Source organism: Amphiura filiformis, chromosome 2, assembly GCF_039555335.1.
Source record: "Amphiura filiformis chromosome 2, Afil_fr2py, whole genome shotgun sequence".
NCBI lineage: Eukaryota > Metazoa > Echinodermata > Ophiuroidea > Amphilepidida > Amphiuridae > Amphiura > Amphiura filiformis.
This window is the reverse complement of record NC_092629.1, coordinates 52763392-52782791: the sequence shown is the minus strand read 5'-3', so window position 1 is coordinate 52782791 and position 19400 is coordinate 52763392. Positions and strand designations below refer to the sequence as shown.

General features: G+C 39.5%; 2 protein-coding genes across 2 annotated transcripts in view; both read left to right on the top strand.

Moving 5' to 3' along the window:
- LOC140146366 (gamma-butyrobetaine dioxygenase-like) overlaps positions 1-19400 on the top strand; it is a 32144-nt gene extending 12744 nt beyond the window's left edge. Inside the window, exons 2-5 of the mRNA XM_072168188.1 lie at positions 3832-3936; positions 8297-8493; positions 12868-13028; positions 13903-19400. Of these exons, the coding sequence (XP_072024289.1) occupies positions 3832-3936; positions 8297-8493; positions 12868-13028; positions 13903-14069 (630 nt within the window). The 3' untranslated portion in view covers positions 14070-19400. The remainder of the gene's footprint in view (positions 1-3831; positions 3937-8296; positions 8494-12867; positions 13029-13902) is intronic.
- Positions 15592-16593, top strand: LOC140141377 (uncharacterized). Its single transcript, XM_072163229.1, has one exon. It carries the CDS (start codon positions 15592-15594, stop codon positions 16591-16593), a length of 1002 nt encoding a protein of 333 aa, XP_072019330.1.

Below are 19400 nucleotides of genomic sequence, written 5' to 3'. Positions count from 1 at the left end.
CCCCACCGAGTTGGCTCCTGAGTGGGGCCACGCTCAGGACCGAGCCTGCCCGACCGCTCTGCGGTCGAATGTAAGGAGAAAGCTTGAGTTTCTGCAGCGAACGTCGAGCCAGCTAAGCTCGGGGGAAGATGTGGGATCTGAGCTTGCGAGCCTGACGGAAAGAAGGACCGGGTCATACTCGCCGGCGGAGGAAACGACGAGGGGCCTGAGATCAAACGCGAGAGAGAGAGAGACTAGAATGGACCCTGTTGGTCGACCACGGTGAACGTGTCTGGCCAAGGTGCTTGGCTCTGCAAGGGGTTACCGACCGAGGAGGGTTGCTGTGAAGCTCCGGGGATATCAGAACCCTCTCTGCCTGTCCTGGGGGGAGTCGAAAAATCCCGAGAAGACTCTACCTCTGTCTGAGAACCATCCTGAAAGCTCATCATAGCTAGCATTTATGCTAATCGCATCGGACTGCGGATCCGGGCCCGTTGAAGGCAAACCTGGACCCAGTGAGAGAGAGACCGGCTCTCTCATACCTGGTCTCCTGGAGCTACCTGCAATGGAGAAAGGATAAGAAAACATGTAAACTCCCTCTCGTCTCCGAAGAGGAAAGGAAGGAACCCCGGCGTAAGAGGAGAGGGATAAGCAAGAGGGCCAACCTGCAATGGGGCCACAGACTCCCCAAAGTGAGGACCCCCTCCTCAACCGCCAGAGAACCCAAACATGAGAAAGCGCACGGGATCCAAAAAAGTGAACACGAGAACCCCTACTACTGAAAGGTGCGCATGGGAACAGTTTTGACATATCGTCGGCTGTATTCCATAGTGGCGTATAGTGATTTTTGGTCATTTTTTTGAAAATTGGCACATATGATTTTAATGATGTTCTCTTTCATTTTTCTAAGTCTCATCAGTCATAATTAGCTAATTAATTAGTAATTAATTAATTAAATGTGGCGTATAGTTACAAAGTGACATTTTTGTATTCCATAGTGCCGTATCGACCATACGCCACTTTTTATACACATTTTATAATTATGAAATATCGGCAAAAATGAAAAACATCGTATGTCATAGTGGCGTACGCGTATCGGACCTATACGCCACTATGGAATACGAACGACGAAAAGTAACGCCATAGGGATTACACGGCGACCGAGGTGGCGTACGGTTAACGTAAGGTTAGGGTATTGCGTTTTGTTCGTTTTCCATAGTGACGTATAGTTTTATTGTCAGTTTGCCAGCAATAGTATGTATTTATTTCTTTTGAAAATGTATAACAATAAAATCTATTTAGTTTACTACAGAAATTTCACATCATTTACAAAATATAATGAATGTCTGATTTACACAACTCGATTTTAAATTGGCATTTCTTCAAACCCGATTTTCTCGAAAAGTTGTTTATTCGCGGCGCCCCACTATACGCCACTATGGAATACGGACGACGATATGCCCCCTCACTATTAAGCGAAAAAAACGCGAATTTTAAGCTTACTGCATGTGCGAAGAAAAATGAGTCAAAACACCGACTACGAAAGCCAAATTAGCCGGGACAGAAGGGGAAATAATCCCGGCGACCTCCCTGTGGAATTACAAGGGGGGAGCCGAGTGAGAACCTATGATTATTTTACTTGGGCGGTCTCACGTCGGCCACAGAGACTACGAGAAACTAGCAAGAAAAAAACATCACAAAATATGGGAAAATATCTTGCTAAAGTTACAGAAAATACCACCGAAGTGATAGTGATACTTGCGTAACCATTACTCGGAAATAAGCCTCACGCTGCTACGATATTTCTCAACAGAAATTGGAGCTCTTCGTAAACACGTCCTTGTTGGTCGCAAGAAACGAATTGGTGAGGGCGATATCTCGTTCGTGTTGGGCGATACCAACACCTGGGCGTTGTCATCCCCGTTCTCCCGGGGGTGCCAAAACCTTTCTTGTGGTCCCAAACTTCGTTTTGTGCATAGATCAGGTCATGGGAGGTAAGTAGAGGGTGCGCAGTGTATTAGGAAGTACCAGTTCCGGGGTGTTTAGAACGGCCATTCCTTTTTGAAAAGGGGAGCTAAAGCTTTGGGAAAGGAAGTGCTCCGGGCGGGGAGGACATAGGGCAAGACGCGTCGTACTGAGCGGTCAAAATCTAGGATCCTCCGCTCGACAACGCGGTCTGGAATCGACACGCAACGTATCCAATAAATCAACGCGACGATATTATCCTCGAAGACACGGTCGACGTCGACTAAAAAAGGTATAAAACGTAAGCGGAAGGGGAAACCAGTCACTTCATTGCGAGGCAGGGCGATAAAAAGATCTAGAAGATCTCCGGATATATTCGATAGTTAATCACGATGTTTCTGGTAACGTCTACTTGAATGATAGGATGGTCAGTGTCGCTTCCATCAATCCCACCGCCACAAACATGACAAACGCTCAAGCCAATCTAGGCTTGAGTAAACGGTACCAACTTACCAATCAAAGCCGAGCATTCGATATGCGACTATATAATGGCTTACCAAACCTTGTTCCAAGGTACAAACATCCTGCACCAGGACCAGGGAGTATCAATCGACCGGAAGGAGTTTGTCGAAGGATACAGCATGTTCGCGTTCGATCTTTATAACCATTTTACTGTTAATTTTAAAGGGGTAACCCTATTGGTTTTGGATATCGATTGTCTTTAAAATTACCTAATAATATCAAAGATCTCCCCCTTTATGCTGCTTTGTGAAAAAACGAGAGCATTTTCCGCGTAAATGTGAATAAATAGCCAAATTTGCAATCCAATACCTTGGTATACGTGAATTGCATTATGGGCAGGCAAGCAACAACAACAATTCTCGTTCGTATGACGTACAATGCCCGGCCCGTATTGAACGGAAAATATTTGTGTTTTTTTCGTACCGTTTCAGAAAAAAAGGAAACAAAATATATTTCCTCTTGTAATATGTACATTTCAAATGAATATAAAAAGTTTGGGTTAAAAATGGAGAAAAAAAAACCCTCCGGTACCGGGTTTTGAACTGGGTATCTCTCGGGTAAGTACAAACGCGCTAGTCAATTGAGCTAAACAGCCCACTACGTGAAGCGTGGAAGTTTTATAATTAAATACGGCTCACAGTCTCCTCAGCAGTTAGTGTGGTTCGCTTTTTTCACAGCTTGTGTATGACGCGAAACCAAAGTAGCTGTTGCGGAGACTGATGATCGTTCATAATTCCCTGCCCCAGAATTCCGGAGTAATTTTTAGTATTTACAAACTGGTAACCTGTAAAAACCGCTGTGTTTCATGATTTCTCTGGAAATACATCGACTTGGAGCGTCAAATTTCAGGATAGTAATGAGAAAAATAGTAGCTATTATGTGATACCAAAACCTCATCAAGAATGAAAAAAATCGGGGGGATGATGCTGTCGATCGGGTTACGGACCTTTAATAAACATCAGTATAATTTTGAGTCCAATAGGAGGATGCGTTCATCATGATTAATAATATCAAAATTCGACTATGGCATAGTCTACCATTCAGGTAACTTGGTCGTTAGTGAAAACCAAAAAAACACCAACAACTTTTATACATTGGCAGATATGCGAGGTCTGCTTGTTCTCAGTTGACAAGGGGCAGTCTTCAGTAAACGCCTCTTTTCAGAGCCACCGAAAACTTTTACATTACCAGAGCTCTGTTTGTTCTCTTTGCAACGTCGTATGTCATTACCCACTTCTTTCGTTTGTTTTATTTATTTATTTATTTATTTATTTATTTATTTATTTATTTATTTATTTATTTATTTATTTATTTATTTATTTATTTATTTATTTATTTATTTATTTATTTATTTATTTATTTCAGGAAACATTTCAGTTAGTCAGCGAGTTTGAAGCAAGGAACCTCGGTTTCACCCCCGGAAAATTAGCATTTCACGTTGATTTACCATACACAAGTAATCCAGCTAATGTAAGTATATGAATACTGATCTCCTTTCCTTTAGACCACATGGTACCCATCGGTTTCCGGTGATACGGATACGACCGCCCATTAAGGTTACATAAAGAAACAAATAAAAACGTATAAAAGACGTATAACGTTGTTCTCTTAAACCAAGTTTTCTCAGCAATTTCATTCATTCATTCATTCATTTTATTTTCATCATCATCAGTACATATATAATCAGCATAACAGAGATAAGCAATGTGGAAAATAATGATGTGATGAGGTAGATGCATTACAAAGCCAAAGGCCTGAAAGACAATGCATCACCTTTACATTGAATAATATATACGTTTAGATATCAAGCAAACGGTGGATGGATGCACAGTAACAATACTGTGAGGCCTTTGGTTCCCAAATGAGAACAATAGTTGCATATTGTTATGCAGCATTGTTATGGGAAATAATGGCTTGTTGATGGTACAACTCATTGTTGCTAATGTCAAACTTGTCAAAGTAATTGTGATTATATATACGAATTTTTTATTCAATAATGAACAAATACATTTGGGCCACCAAAGCGGCATTATAAATCATTACATGAATAAATTACAAACAACATGAAATTGAACAGGAAGAATTAATTGATTTTGGTGAGCCTGTATCGCAGTCTCCAAATGATGTTGGTTCCAATCATGGAACTGACAGAAGCATACTTGGCAACAGCCTTGGCAACACGTTTGGGGAAGCCAAGTTTGACAATAAGAATCATAACTCCTACCGGTTATCAATGATTGTTTATACGTTCGCTCCAATTCTTCAAAAGTAGCCCAACTACCGTCCATGATATTAGCCTGACAGCATCGGGTGAACTGAGCGAGTAGTGTTGGGTCTGTCGGCTCTATCTCCCGGTGATCTACTCGGATTTTTCCTGTTCGGAGGGCGGCTTTTACAGCCTTTTTAAGGCGAACGACCCCTACCATGTTGTTTTCCACGTTTTCGGCTGTGGTCAAGACGGATGTGAGTCCCAAGATGACGATCCAAAGGTGAAAAATGGAAGTTGCAACAGAGCGTCGTGAAAAACGATGTGAACCCTCCGCCATGTCCGCCATCTTGGAATACATACATACATACATACATCCATACATACATACATATACATATACGAATTTTTTATTCAATAATGAACAAATACATTTGGGCCACCAAAGCGGCATTATAAATCATTACATGAATAAATTACAAACAACATGAAATTGAACAGGAAAAATTAATTGATTTTGGTGAGCCTGTATCCCGGGGCCTGTATCGCAGTCTCCAAATGATGTTGGTTCCAGTCATGGAACTGACAGAAGCATACTTGGCAACAGCCTTGGCAACACGTTTGGGGAAGCCAAGTTTCACAACCCACTTCGGAAACGGTGATGAATATGGCCGAGTGACCCAATCACGAAGACAAGGATTTTGCAATCAAATCCGCACAATGTGAGCAAGTTACAAAGAGGAATATACTTTTGGAACTTTGTGTTGTAACTTTCCTTCATGTTTTCGTGATCAATGAGAAATAAGTCTGGTTTTCTTGCTTGAATGTTTGCGAATTCAATTTCATCATCGTCATTCGTGATCAGGGCACCCGAGATGATCTTTTCACGGTAGATATCACACCTGTTGTATTTTTTAATTTCCTTTTCAAGGATATTGATGATCCGGTTATGTCTTGAAATGTAATTATAACGAAATTGCATGCAGCCGTTTGCTACATGCGAAATTGTATCAAATGGATTTCTGCAAAGAGGGTACGACTTGCGGACCTGAGGAAACATTACATGGAGCAATGAATTTGATTCAGCGATTTGGAGTCTAGCTTTGGTGATAAACTATTATACACAATTCTTTTATAAAGCACCGTTACATCTAGACCACAGCGCATAAACAAATTCAAAGCATAAACACAATATAACAAACAAAGTAGACAATAAAAACAGTCAACATTTTGGGAAGAGATATGACTGCAGTAATTTCTTGCAGACTGGCAATAAGTTTGCAGTACGAATGGTGATGGGTAAATTAAATGTTTTACAAGAAACAGATTGTTTAAAAAGAATGAAAGCGATTTCACAGAACAAAACATGAAGCCCATTGACAGTTAACCACTAGTGCGCATTGTGTTGAATGATCTTTCTTTCAAACTTGGAATGAAGTGAATTGACGCATGCGTTATGTATTCGGTCATTTCTTCGCAATCAGTCAACCGATTCCAGTACAATTTACGTATCAGATGCAGAATAAGATGGGCTACACGCAGATGTTTAGATTTTTGATTTTTGATGTCTATTTCTCGACTTACGTCCAAATTTATTCGCCCGGTAATTTTTTCTGGGACACCCTGTATTCCTGCATTAAATACATCAGAATTATTACCATTGCAAGATGGCTTAAAGCTACCATTTCAAGTATCACTTATAAGCTAATTACAAATGGTGCCCGCTGGAATCTCTTGAGGCATTGTCTTTTTTAAAGACATTTCTTGTTGCATTAGTACAACATCTGGTATAAGAGCTGGAGGCTTGAGGTTGGACAGGACAGGACAGAACGTCATTGTAAAACTCCACATGTGTGTGTTGGTCTTCGTGCTTCAAAAAGAAGTGCATTTTAACCAGTTTACATAGCCAATAATTGAGCTACTTTAATACAGCAACGAAGGGGATTTATGAGTACGCGAATGTGCTCTTCCTTATCGAAGGATTAAAGTTCTTCTGTCGACTTGCCGCAGTTTGGTAATTTAAAACCACACATCTGTCAAATACAGTGGAGCAATGCAGAAAAAGCCTGTTCCCTGAAGAAAGAGTGATTGGTGAAAGAAACACCATTTTTGGAGAAAGCAGCGCAAGGATATAAATGTTTGGAGAAAGCAGCTCAAGAAGATAAGTAATTGGAGAAAGCAGCTCATGGAGATTTGTGTGAGGATTGTATTCGCAAGGATATTTTTAAATACAAGTGTACAATGGACGTCGCTGATTTTCGCAGGACAAGTGAATAAGGATATACATACATCAGCCGTCCAGAACATTGCAAGAACTCTATGATAGTCATCAAGAAGAAGACTGCTGCTCAAGTACTGAGTATTTAAAATATTAGTGTGATTGTGTGATTATATTTGTATATGCATATGATTGTCATATTGTACCAAGCATATTTTGCTTTCAAGTAAAGACTTAGATTTTGTTAGCTTAATCAAACTGTGTATTTGTGTTGTGCATTCGTGTGAGGTCGAAAAAGGTGATTTTGGCCTTGAGTACAGTACGACTCGTAACATACCAACTATACAGACAGCAAAAGAATTCATGTATAGATGAGTTTACCTCAATGTTTACTATCAAAGGCAACGGACTGGTATATCGATATGCTTTCGCCGAAGAAGTTACGTCATAATCGGATTAACTACCATAGCAATAGAGGAATACAATATTTGAATAGACCGCCCTGCACTACAGGCAGGTTGCACTCATCACCGCTGTATATGTGCAATCATAGATTGAATACAATACTGCTCTTTTCAAAGATACTAATCTTACAGGTGCTAGTGATTAGCATTTTCGTTGACATCTATGGTTCAATGCATCGGTACCGCGTGAATGTTGTAGTGCAGGGCGATATAGTCAAAATTGTATTCCTCTATTGCTATGGTAGTTAATCCGGCTAATAGCTTTGGATCAGCATCTCTTTAGTCGTGTTCACACGGTCGGATATAAGTGAGTTATTACCGGTAATAAGCGACTTATAACCGGTAATAGTGACTTATTGCCGGTATTAAGTTTAAGTCCGACCGTGTGAACACGACTATAATATTATTGCTTGACCGATCTCAACGAATGAGGTCTTAATCCGAGCTAAGCTAAATATGCAACTATTGGCTGCTATTCGCTACTTGCAGGGTTCCGCCATTATGCACTATGTGCGGGGAGAGCCTCGAACTGGCAGCATACATGAATGAGAATTGAACCAGTCATATAACATTCTGTGTAAAGTTATGTAATTTTTCCTTTCATGTATGCTGCCAGTTCGAGGCTCTCTCTCCCCACACATAGTGCATAATAACGGAACCATGCAATAACGAATACTATAGTTCTAATTATGTGATATGATATAAATCCTCCGGAGACACGTGTCATGGGTGGGAAACGGAAAGAGTGGCGGCGAACCGTGGCTCATCTCCCAAAATCACCAGAAAGTCACCAAAAATTCGCCCAATACATATAAAAACGGAAAGAGTGGTAGGGAAATCAACAAAAGTCGCTCAATTTGGCTACCAAATGCTCCTGATATGACGTGGAACATCACATAATTTATGAATAGCCTATAACTGAAAGTTACTTTTTTTTAACAGATTCAGATGTTGCACGCTATCCAGCAACCAATAGGAACGGGTGGAGAGAGTCAGTTCGCTGATGCCGTAAAAGTAGCTCTAGATCTTAAGAAAAAAGAACCTGAACTATTCCAGATTCTTGCTACCACCCCGATGGATTTTCGAGACACAGCTCCAGGAAAGGACTTCCACTTGAAATACCGCGGACCAATCATAGAGTAAGTAATTATATACATACAGCACACAGTGTAATCGCCCCGATATCTTCATGGCAGAAATCGCCATGGTCGGTTGAATCCACAGCTACGCATGGCCATTTTGTTCCGACTTGTTTAATAGTTTTGAGACGCATAATGGACCGAGGGACATCCGACTAAGGCTATTGACAATAGCCTGGTCACTGACCTCTAGATGTTAGTGAGCATGGTATACGCCATGAGGTCATCTGTTTTTAGACTGCCTCCACGTGTGGCCTACCCTGCGCTATAGTTCGGCGTATACAAAATCAGAATTTTTGTCAGTTTTTGAGCTCAATACGCACGGTTCTTTCTCAATACGCAAGCTAACGACTATCATATCCTTTCAACACATATTTTCTAGTGCAAGCATCAAAATATGGCTACATTAGAAAAAAATACGGGATATATTCATCATTTTCTACCCGGTATCCAAAAGTTTATCGTCTGAATATCAAATCGTGCATAGCACATTCACGTGTATCGATCCCGGGTGTTGATTTTAGTGTCTCTGTTGTACAATGTAATTATTAACCAGGCGATGTCGGTGTGCAGCACATCACAATAATTTCTGGGTTCGCAGGTTTTTGCCGCAGGTGGAAAAAACCGCAGTTTTAACCGCGGTTAAAACCGCTTGGCAAAAACTAAAAAAGTGGTTTATAGTTGGGTTTTTTTTTATCTCAAAACAAATGATTAAGTTACAAAATTTATTTCCTAAATAACAAGGCCAGATTTTGTAATTATAAGTAACATATTGAGAAATAAAAGGCATGCGTTTTCATTGCTCAAGTGCATTAAACCGAAATGTGGCAAAAATCAAATTCAAAACTTTTTCATTTTAAGGACTTGATGAGACAAAAAATTATTGAATGATTCATTAAAAGTTTTGTGTTACTGTTTATGAGCTTTCTGTGTTACTTTTTACGTGACTATATGTGAGTTTTTGCCAGTTTTTGCCATTTTGGCCGGTTTAAACCAGGCAAAAACTGGCAAAAACAGGTTTTTGCCAGTTTTTGCCACTTTGCGGGCAAAAACAGGTTTTTGCCGGCGAAACCCGAACCCTGAATAATTTGTTATACAGAGTGTTTGCTGACAAAATGACTGAAACGGAATATAAGTTATAAATGTGGCTCAAGTTTTAAAGGAAGTCTCCGGCAATCACAACATTATTCCTTATAATGTTAGAAAAATAATTATCAAGCACGAAATACATGGTTGTATTTAAAACAAACTCATAGTGACCATAAAAACGAATAAAAACATCCCAGTGCAATGACGTCCCAGTAATACAATGAAGGCTGACGACAATTGAACACAAATAACCATTACGTCATTGCACTTAGACAATTTCGGCGCGGGAATTTAGAATATCGCATGTTGAGAGCCGACTGTTTTTATTCGTTTTTATGGTCAATATGAGTTTGTTTTAAATAAAACAATGTGATTCGTGCTAGATAATTATGTTTCTAACATATAGGGCATAATGTTATGATTGCCGGAGTCCCCCTTTAAGTCAACCAAGTCAGACTCGACTTGTAGCTCTAATCAAATTTCGTTCAGTAGACTACCACCAGCAAACGCAACCCGACATTATAACGTTATAGAAACATAATTATGTGTTTGCTGGGATGTCTCAACGGGTAGGGGCTGTGCAGTAATTATTTGCCCCACCCACAGCCCGGGGTATGCAAATTTCAAACCTGCCAAAAATCCAACCTTGCCCACCCCACCCCCTCTCAGCCTTGTAAACATCCCCCTTTCTGCCTGCCAAAAATCACCCCCCCCATTTGCTCATGTCAAATTTTAGAACCGAATTTGCAAAATTGAAATGTAGATATATAATGCGCGCGTATAGCAAGTAGGCCTGTGCATATTATAAAACGTTTCCGAAGCTCATTTTTCCTAAATCTTTTTAAAGCGTTTTATTTGAAAGGTAGGCCTACCCAAAGAGCTTTTAAATAGAAATAGAGTCGCAATAGATTATATAATCTTTTGTTCGTTTGATGCCGATTAGAAGTTGCGACAGGCTATTCATAAAAGTGGTACCATTGTTTCGAATAAAGGGGTTCCGCCATTAAATTCGTCACTGATCCGGCATCATATTAACGCTCTACACAACAGGCGAGTATCAGTAAGTGACCACACTACAGTCATGTGTAAGGGCAGTCATGTGTAAAGTGGTACCATTGTACTCACGTATCCCAAATGTGTGCTTGTGTGTGTCTGAAGTTTATAAGGAGGCTTTAGCTGTCGATGCAATCATCTTTACCACCCACCTGATGTTAGGCGTTTCATTTAAATAAATTGAATGCTCTTGTTGATCGATTACACATTAGAATGTATGAAGGCTGCCATGTCCAGTCCCTATATCTATATTACACTATAATGGTAATCGCTATACGTATACATGTAAGTGTAAGTATAAGTATAGGCCTATAAAGGTTGTTTTTAAGAAATGTCCATTTAATTTTATTTTAAGAAGGAGATTGGTATAGAAATAGTGGCGTACCCAAAGAGGGAGGGGTTGGGGAGGGCAGATTCACCTCTGTGAGAAGTCTTGGGAGGGAGGAGGGAGGAAGAGGGGAGGAGGGATATGGAGAATGAGAGAGGGGCTGGAGGAAGGGAGAAATAAAAGATATAATAAAGACAAGGAAATGATGGGAATGAGAGAGGGAGGGTGAGAGGGACAATGAGAGCGAGGGAGTGATAAAGTGTAGGCCTAGGAAAGAATAAGTACAGAGAAGGGAAAAGAAAGGAATGATGAATACATTTAATAATAATTATTAGGCCTATATAATAACTAAACACATAACAGCACTGGGCAGCCATTCGATGATGTCAATGCCTTTATTCGTTACGTAATTAAAACGCCCAGTCAGGTGTATTTCACACCTACCAAACACAACTCATCCAATTTCGCAAACTGGACGTTGAATGTACACTCTCATGAATATTGATTGGCAACATTTTCCAATATGTCAGCGCTCTAATCGGAAACAATAGAACAATAGACCCTGCAGAGCGTTGGGCCTACCCCTCTGTTTGCCTATACCCGGTCAGGAGGGTGAAAGTGCATAGGAACAATGCCGGAAACTACGTCACGCTATTGTTCGACCTAGGCTACATATTTTTAACGCATGCGTGTTCGTCAATACAGCTTTAGACTCCTCCACCTTCGCAACACGGTACGTGGAGTGACTGGAATCACACTGACGGCGGAGGAGAATACTAGCTGGTCAAACAGTTTAATTCTATCAAGCATATAATACCTAAACAATCATCGTCATTTGATCTATTTACTCACAGAATATATTGTATACTCAAAATATAATTTTAAAATAGTAAACCTGTTAACTTATATATTTGTGTACTAAAATATAAGGACACGTGATGTCGAAGACAAAATGGCCGCTAATCCGCCTTTTGTGAGACCTAGGATACATATTTCGAAAGAGGGCAGCAGACTAGGATGCCTATCCCTTTGTCTATTATTCCTGACCCGGTTGACAGATAATTATTGCACAGCCCCTCAGTGGCGCAGCGTCATATGGGCACGGGGACACGTTCCCCAATCGAATTGAAAATGTAGAAAACCCCATAGGAAATTGCCGAAAAACGGTTTGTGCCCACAGGCCTGGGGTGCAACCCCTCCAATGATCCAATGATGGTCGCTGTACCTCCCTTCAACCAATAGGGCGACTCACGCTACTATTCAACCCGGGACCTCTCGCACCAAAAACAAGAATCATACCACTATGCACTATTCGACTGTATTCGTTATGGAAATTTAAAGTCTATATAAATATCGGAGCCACGTGCGAAAAAGATCCAATCACTGACCGTTCTAAATGCGGAAGTAAAATACATTTCGATTGGAGGTAAATATCCATTATATTGCTACTCCAGCATGTGCAGCCAATCATTGTGATCGTTCTTTATAACGCTGACAATGTATAGACTCTAACACATATCGAATAAATTTCGATTTTCGAGTGATATATATATATATATATATATATATATGATATAAAACCTACAAGCAATGAAATCAACATTTCAGTGAATCTGCAACCATACATTAAACATCACAATTAAAATTCGATATAAAGTTTCAGATAAATAAGACTGGTCTTTTCCTAGGGCCGTGTTAATTCTTATGAAGTCTCATGTTCGCTCCAATCGAATATTCCTTGCTGGTAAGCCAGCGATGGAAAAACGGTTATTATATTTAAAAAAAAAAAATTAAGTGGTCAGTGACGTAATCATGAATGTATGAATTTCTGCCCCTAAAATTGCGGCCATTTATACCCAAATACAACTACTTATATATTTTTCATTGTTATATTTTTAACTCAGACTTTCCCCAGATGGAAGTATCAAGGGCCTCCGTTTCAACCAAATGATGAGAGCACCTTACATGCACATCCCACTACAAGATGTACACAAAGCGTACAAAGCCATCAAAACGTTGAATACAATGTTGTACGATGACATGGTTGAGGTCAAAATAGCTCCAGGTAGGTCCCTATGTACAGATCTGAAACTTAAACCGAATATAATTTGTCATCGGGTATTATTTCCTAATATTGCTATATTATTTAACCCAATGTCCATTCTTAGTGCCATGCAGTGGCGCCACGGGGGGGGGAGGGAGTCAGAGATCTTTCCCTCCCAGTTGTTTCACATGTTTCTATTGTGTTTTTACATGTTTCTATAATGTTCTTACATGTATCTATCGTGTTCTCACATGTTTCTATTGTGTTCTCACATGTTTTAATTGTGTTCTCATTTGTTTCTATTGTGTTCTTACATGTTTCTATTGTATTCTCACATGTTTCTATTGTGTTCTTACATGTTTCATTGTGTTCTCACATGTTTTATTGTGTTCTCACATGTTTCGATTGTGTTATTACGTGTTTCTACTGTGTTCTCGTATGTTTCTATTGTGTTTTCATGTGTTTCTATTGTGTTCTCACATGTTCCTATTGTATTGTCACGTGTTTCTATCGTGTTCTCACGTGTTTTATTGTGTTCCTACCTGTTTCTACTGTGTTCTAACATGTTTCTATTGTGTTCTAACATGTTTCTATTGTGTTCTCACATGTTTCTATTGTGGTCTCACATATTTCTATTGTGTTCTCACATATTTCTATTGTGTTACGTATTTCTATTGTGTTCTCACATGTTTCTATTGTGGTCTCACATATTTCTATTGTGTTCTCACATATTTCTATTGTGTTACGTATTTCTATTGTGTTCTCACATGTTTCTAGTGTGTTTTCGCACGTTTCTTGTGTATACTTACGTGTTTCTATTGTGTTCACACATGTTTATATTGTGTTCTCACATGTTTTTATTTTGTTCTCACATGTTTCTATTTCATGTGCACAGGTGAGATTGGGTGCTTTGATAACTTTCGACTTGTTCACGCTCGAAACAGCTTTACAGTAACAGAAAACAGTAGCCGACACATGGAAGGAGGATACATCGATTGGGATCAAGCCCGGTCTCGAATGAGAGTCATCCGTGAAAAGCGGCTCAATCTGCAACCACTATAAAGAGCTTGTGGGCCTAATTATTATGTCGTCGTAAATGGTTAAGGTCTAAATAAAATAAACCATAAAAAAGTTGGTAAATGTGCCTTTGTTCAAAAATAATAACTGATGACATGATCGTGGGTTCTCGATGTTTCTAGCTCGATGCTCTCAAGTTCCTTATGTATATAGCGTGATCCGTATTATATTATCATGAAAGATTGGGTGGCATTTTCTTCTTCAAAAAAAAATATTTGAAAATCTCCAAAAATCGGTGAGGGCGGGGATAACAAACACGTTATTTATTTTGCTTGGCCATAAAATATACGTAGTCTTATATTGGAAGTGTAACAAGTCATATTGGAAGTGTAACAAGTCATATTGGAAGTGTAACAAGTCATATTGTTTGCTATTGAACTATAGCTTAAAAAGACTGTAAAAAACGAGATAAGGTAAATGACTTTCCCATAATAATGATTACACGTAAAATTAAATATGTGTCGTCAAAAAGAAAACTCACAGCCGTGTTTTTCGCATTGGACCTGTACGAAGAATCTTTCTGGTTTTTAAATATCGCCATCTACGGTATACCGCGGTAACATCTAGAGATGTTCAATTCATACTCATAATTCGCTTATGACGACTGGGATGAGATGAGATTTCAACCCTGGGCTAAACCCTTTTGTTAAAAGTGATTTTCCAAGTAAAATGTTTGGATGCGAGCCGTTAGACCAATAGGCCTATAAAATAAACGCCGTGTCAGACAAAAGTCTTTGAACATGGCAAACACTTTAGCTTGGAAAACCACTTTTATCACTATACTATGCGTGCCGATGTAGCAACCTTGTCTTCTAACTTTAAACCCTTTTGTTACCGTTGGGAGTGCAATACGTGATTGATTACAAATCAATAACTCGCAGCTTGCCCGATTGATTGTAGATCACTATGAATCGGATGAGTCTTTTGTGAGCTGTTTGACCCCGATCTTATTGTAAAAATAGTACAGCTATCTTCTATTACGTTTCCATATCAGGCCAAAGGGATGTATGCTACACTCACAGAAATATTCACACGCTATGTAAAAAAAAACACGATGTAAATTAGATTATACACAGTATATGTAAAAGTTTGTCAAAAACTTTTACCGTGCCAGTTTGTAAATGCTTCAAATACATATTTAAACTGTAACGAAGCTAGTTTACCTAGTTTGTGTAATCATTGCATGAAATGAAGTAAAATGTCAGCCCAAATTACTTCGCTGATTGGAGAAATCTGCCTAACGTGTTATGTAAATCGACACGCATGTAGTTTTTACCGATTTTATGTAAGAAATTGCGCAAACCGAAAGCAATGGTGGACACGACGTGTGTGTGATCGTAGCGCATACCTGCTGAAACTTCACTGATTCAAATAGGTAGGTTTCGGGGTCATTAAGCTTGAACCAAACTGGAGATTCGTTCGATAAGTCATGCATGGATTTCTTTGAGACTTTAAAAATGGCTATTTATGGGTTCATTTTGCTAGATTGATCAACATTAGAATTGACATGCACCGGGACATTGCAGCGATCATATGCTACGGTACGAGTACATGTAGGACAAATCTTGACCAACTAGTCACAGAACCCACAAGGCACAAAGATGACTGTAACAACATCTTGGATTTAGTCTTCACCGACAACACAAACATTGTGAAGAAGGTATCAGTCACAGATGGCATTTCTGACCATGATGCGGTAGTGGTGGACCTAGATCTGAGACCCAGTAGAAAGCGCAAGAAAAAAAAAAAAAAGTTCCTGGTGGATAAAGCAGATTTAGAGGCTATTGGTGACCACATTCGTCAATTCTCGGCCGAGTATTTTGCCAAGCTTGTGGACGTTAGTGCTAGTGCTAAGTGGGATGCCATTAAGAACTGTATCCTGGAAGCCATGGAGAAATTTGTTCCCAGCCGGATGACAAGCTCAAGGTTTGATGTGCCATGGTTCAGCAGAGCACTCCGTAGACAATGCAGGAAAAAACAAAAGCTTTACAACCGTGCCCGTAAAACCAAGTCTGGTGAAGACTGGAGCATATTCTGCTCAGCTAGAAAGGAATTCACCAGAGCAATCAGAAGCGCTAAAGCTAGATTTGTCAATGAATTTCTGAGTTCCTCCATCAAAGACAAACCGAAAGCATTCTGGTCTTACATAAAGAACTTAAGACAAGAAAGAACTGGTGTTGGTGATCTTAAGAAGGATAACAAGACCGTTAGCGACACAAAGGAAAAGGCTGAAATGCTGAACCATCAATTCCAAAGCGTTTTCACAAAGGAGAATGACAACACACTCCCTCATGTGAGCTTCTCTCTACCTCATGGAATACCAAACCTGATCATCTCTACTAATGGGGTTGAAAAACTGCTCATGAATATTAATGCTTCAAAAGCTATGGGACCAGATGGAATTCCACCTTGGTTCTTGAAGCTGGCAGCAAAGATCTTGCTCCATTACTACGAGACATGTTCCAGACTTCGGTTGATAATGGAGAAGTGCCCGATGATTGGAAGATAGCTAATATAGCTCCGATCTTTAAAAAGGGTGATCGTGCAGAGCCTGCGAATTATCGTCCAGTGTCGCTTACATCTGTAGTCTGTAAACTCCTTGAGCATATTTTACACAGCCATATCATGAAGTTCTTTGAGCAGAACAGCATTTTGTCAGATACCCAACACGGTTTCAGAGCCAAGAGGTCAACTGAGACCCAGCTGATACTTACCATCAATGACTTGGCGTCCACCATGGAAGACAAGAAAACCATCGACGTGGCGATATTGGATTTCACGAAAGCATTTGACAAAGTGCCTCACAAACGTCTCATGCATAAGCTCCATCACTTAGGGATCAGAGGATCATTACACTCTTGGATTTCTAACTTCCTGTCAAGTCGACAGCAACGAGTAGTTATTGACGGCGAGTCATCCTCGGCAGCAGCGGTTACGTCAGGTGTTCCTCAGGGAACGGTCTTGGGACCACTATTATTCCTGTCATATATAAATGACTTACCTGACAAGCTGACCTCGCAAGTCAGAATGTTCGCTGACGATTGCCTTGTTTACCAGCCTATTTCATCTGACAAGGACATATCTTCGCTTCAAAATGATCTCGAGCTGTTGGAGTCCTGGCAGAATGATTGGCTCATGGATTTCAATCCGTCAAAGTGTTGTACCATATCCTTTGGATCATGGAACCCCACCAAGAGGAAATACACCTTTTGTGGTGTGCCGCTATCATCTGAAGAATCCCATCCTTACTTGGGGATTGAGCTCCACAACACTCTCAGTTGGAATAAACAAACCAAAAAAGCTACAAGTAAAGCTCAGAGAGTCCTTGGTGTAATTAGGCGTAACTTGTGGAGTTGCAGTGAAGAGGTTAAATCCACAGCGTACCTCTCTCTGGTGAGACCTCACCTTGAATATGCAGTGGCAGCATGGGATCCACATACAATCTGCAATAGTAAATCTCTGGATAGGGTGCAAAGACAAGCAGCTAGGTTCTGCAAAAGAAACTACAGCAGAGAGGAAGGAACAGTCACAAGACTTCTAGAAGATCTACAATGGGGTGATCTAAGAGTGCGGAGAAAAATCAAGAGATTGACCATGCTCTACAAAATACACAACAACCTTGTAGCTATCTCTCCAACATCTCATCTCAAGTTGAATACTAGAAATACTAGGGGCCATCAACAGAAATTTTTGAGCACAGGGCCAACAAAGACGTGTTCAAGAACTCCTTCTTCCCTAAGACAATAGCTGAATGGAACAAAATGCCAGCTTATGTGATTAACTCTAAGACAGTGGAAGCCTTCAAAGTCAACGCAACAAAGCATTTCGCAAGTCACTAAATCTTCACGCGAGTCACCAGGTCATTTCAGTTGGTGTGATATGCACATTGTGCACCTTTATTTACCGACTCAACTAAAAGAAGAAGAAGAAGATTACATAGTACACTACAATACTGTACTGTAGGCTATACTGCGCCCGGACACTGCGTGTATCTAACAATGTGTGTACGTGTTGAAATGTCTTCGATAATGTAGCCTAGTGTACCAAATGTCACGAATTAGGCTTGAAGCATTGACGTGAATGCATTAGTGTTCTATAGCATTGTATCGTACATGTACACGCGAGAGAGAAATGCTTACATTGAACATTAACTAGATAGCGGGTTGAACTGATAGAAAAGAAAAGAAAAACAAAATAAAATACTTCATGCATGAAATTGTATTGTTGAATGAATCTGACAGTTGACCAAGATCTGATGACTTCAAATCTATCATGAATTATGTTTCAGCATAAAATAAAAGAAAGAAAGAAAGAAAGAAAGCCCCAATCCTATTTACCTGTTTTTTGCTTAACTGGTGTGTATTTTTTACATAATTCAAGGTTGTGTGAAAAATACCTATTTGTTATAGAGTTCATAATATTATGCTACATAAATGTTATGTATTTTTTACATAATTTGTGTAAAATATTACATAACAATTATGTAGCAAAATACCTAATAGCTGAGGTAAAAAATCTACATAAAAGTTATGTAAATATTTTACCTAATATGTATGTATTTCTTTTACTTATCTGCTATGGTTTTTTTACATAATTCATGGTTATGTAAAAAATACCTATTTGTTTTGGAGTTCTATACGTACATCGAAGTTGTGTAAAATTTTACACAATTTGTGTATTTTTTTCTGTGAGTGTATGTGTCAGATGTACGTACTGTATTGTTGTGGTACGAAATTAGAGAAAAGGAATTTCAACACTCGAAATAAACGATTTTCAGGCTATTCACCAATTGCACGGTTCCGCCATATGAGAAGAGAGCCTCGATCTGGCAGCATGCATGAATGGGAATTGAACCAGTCATATAACATTGCGTAAAGTTACGTAATACTTCCTTTCATGTCTATTACCAGTTCGAGGCTCTCCCCGCATATGGCGGAACCGTGCAATAGGCGAATTATGCACAGACATTAATTCTTGTCTTAAAAAATCAAAACAGAAGAATGCGTTTTATCTGTACTTTTATATTAAAAAAAAAGCTTCGGGACTTTTTTCTCTAATTTCGCACCACAACAAAAGAAGAACAGTACATCTGACACATAGCATACATCCTTTTGACCTGATATGGAAACGTAATAGAAGGTAGCTATAGTATTGAAAAGACGGCTCGAAACACATTGAGGGCGCTATTTGATGGAATAATAAAACGCCTGAGAACCAAGACTAAGACAGCCTATCTCATGATTATGAACTTTGGATAATTTGATGAATAAAGTTTCGTTCCAAATAAAATGAGCGTTGCTGTTTATCTGATAAAGA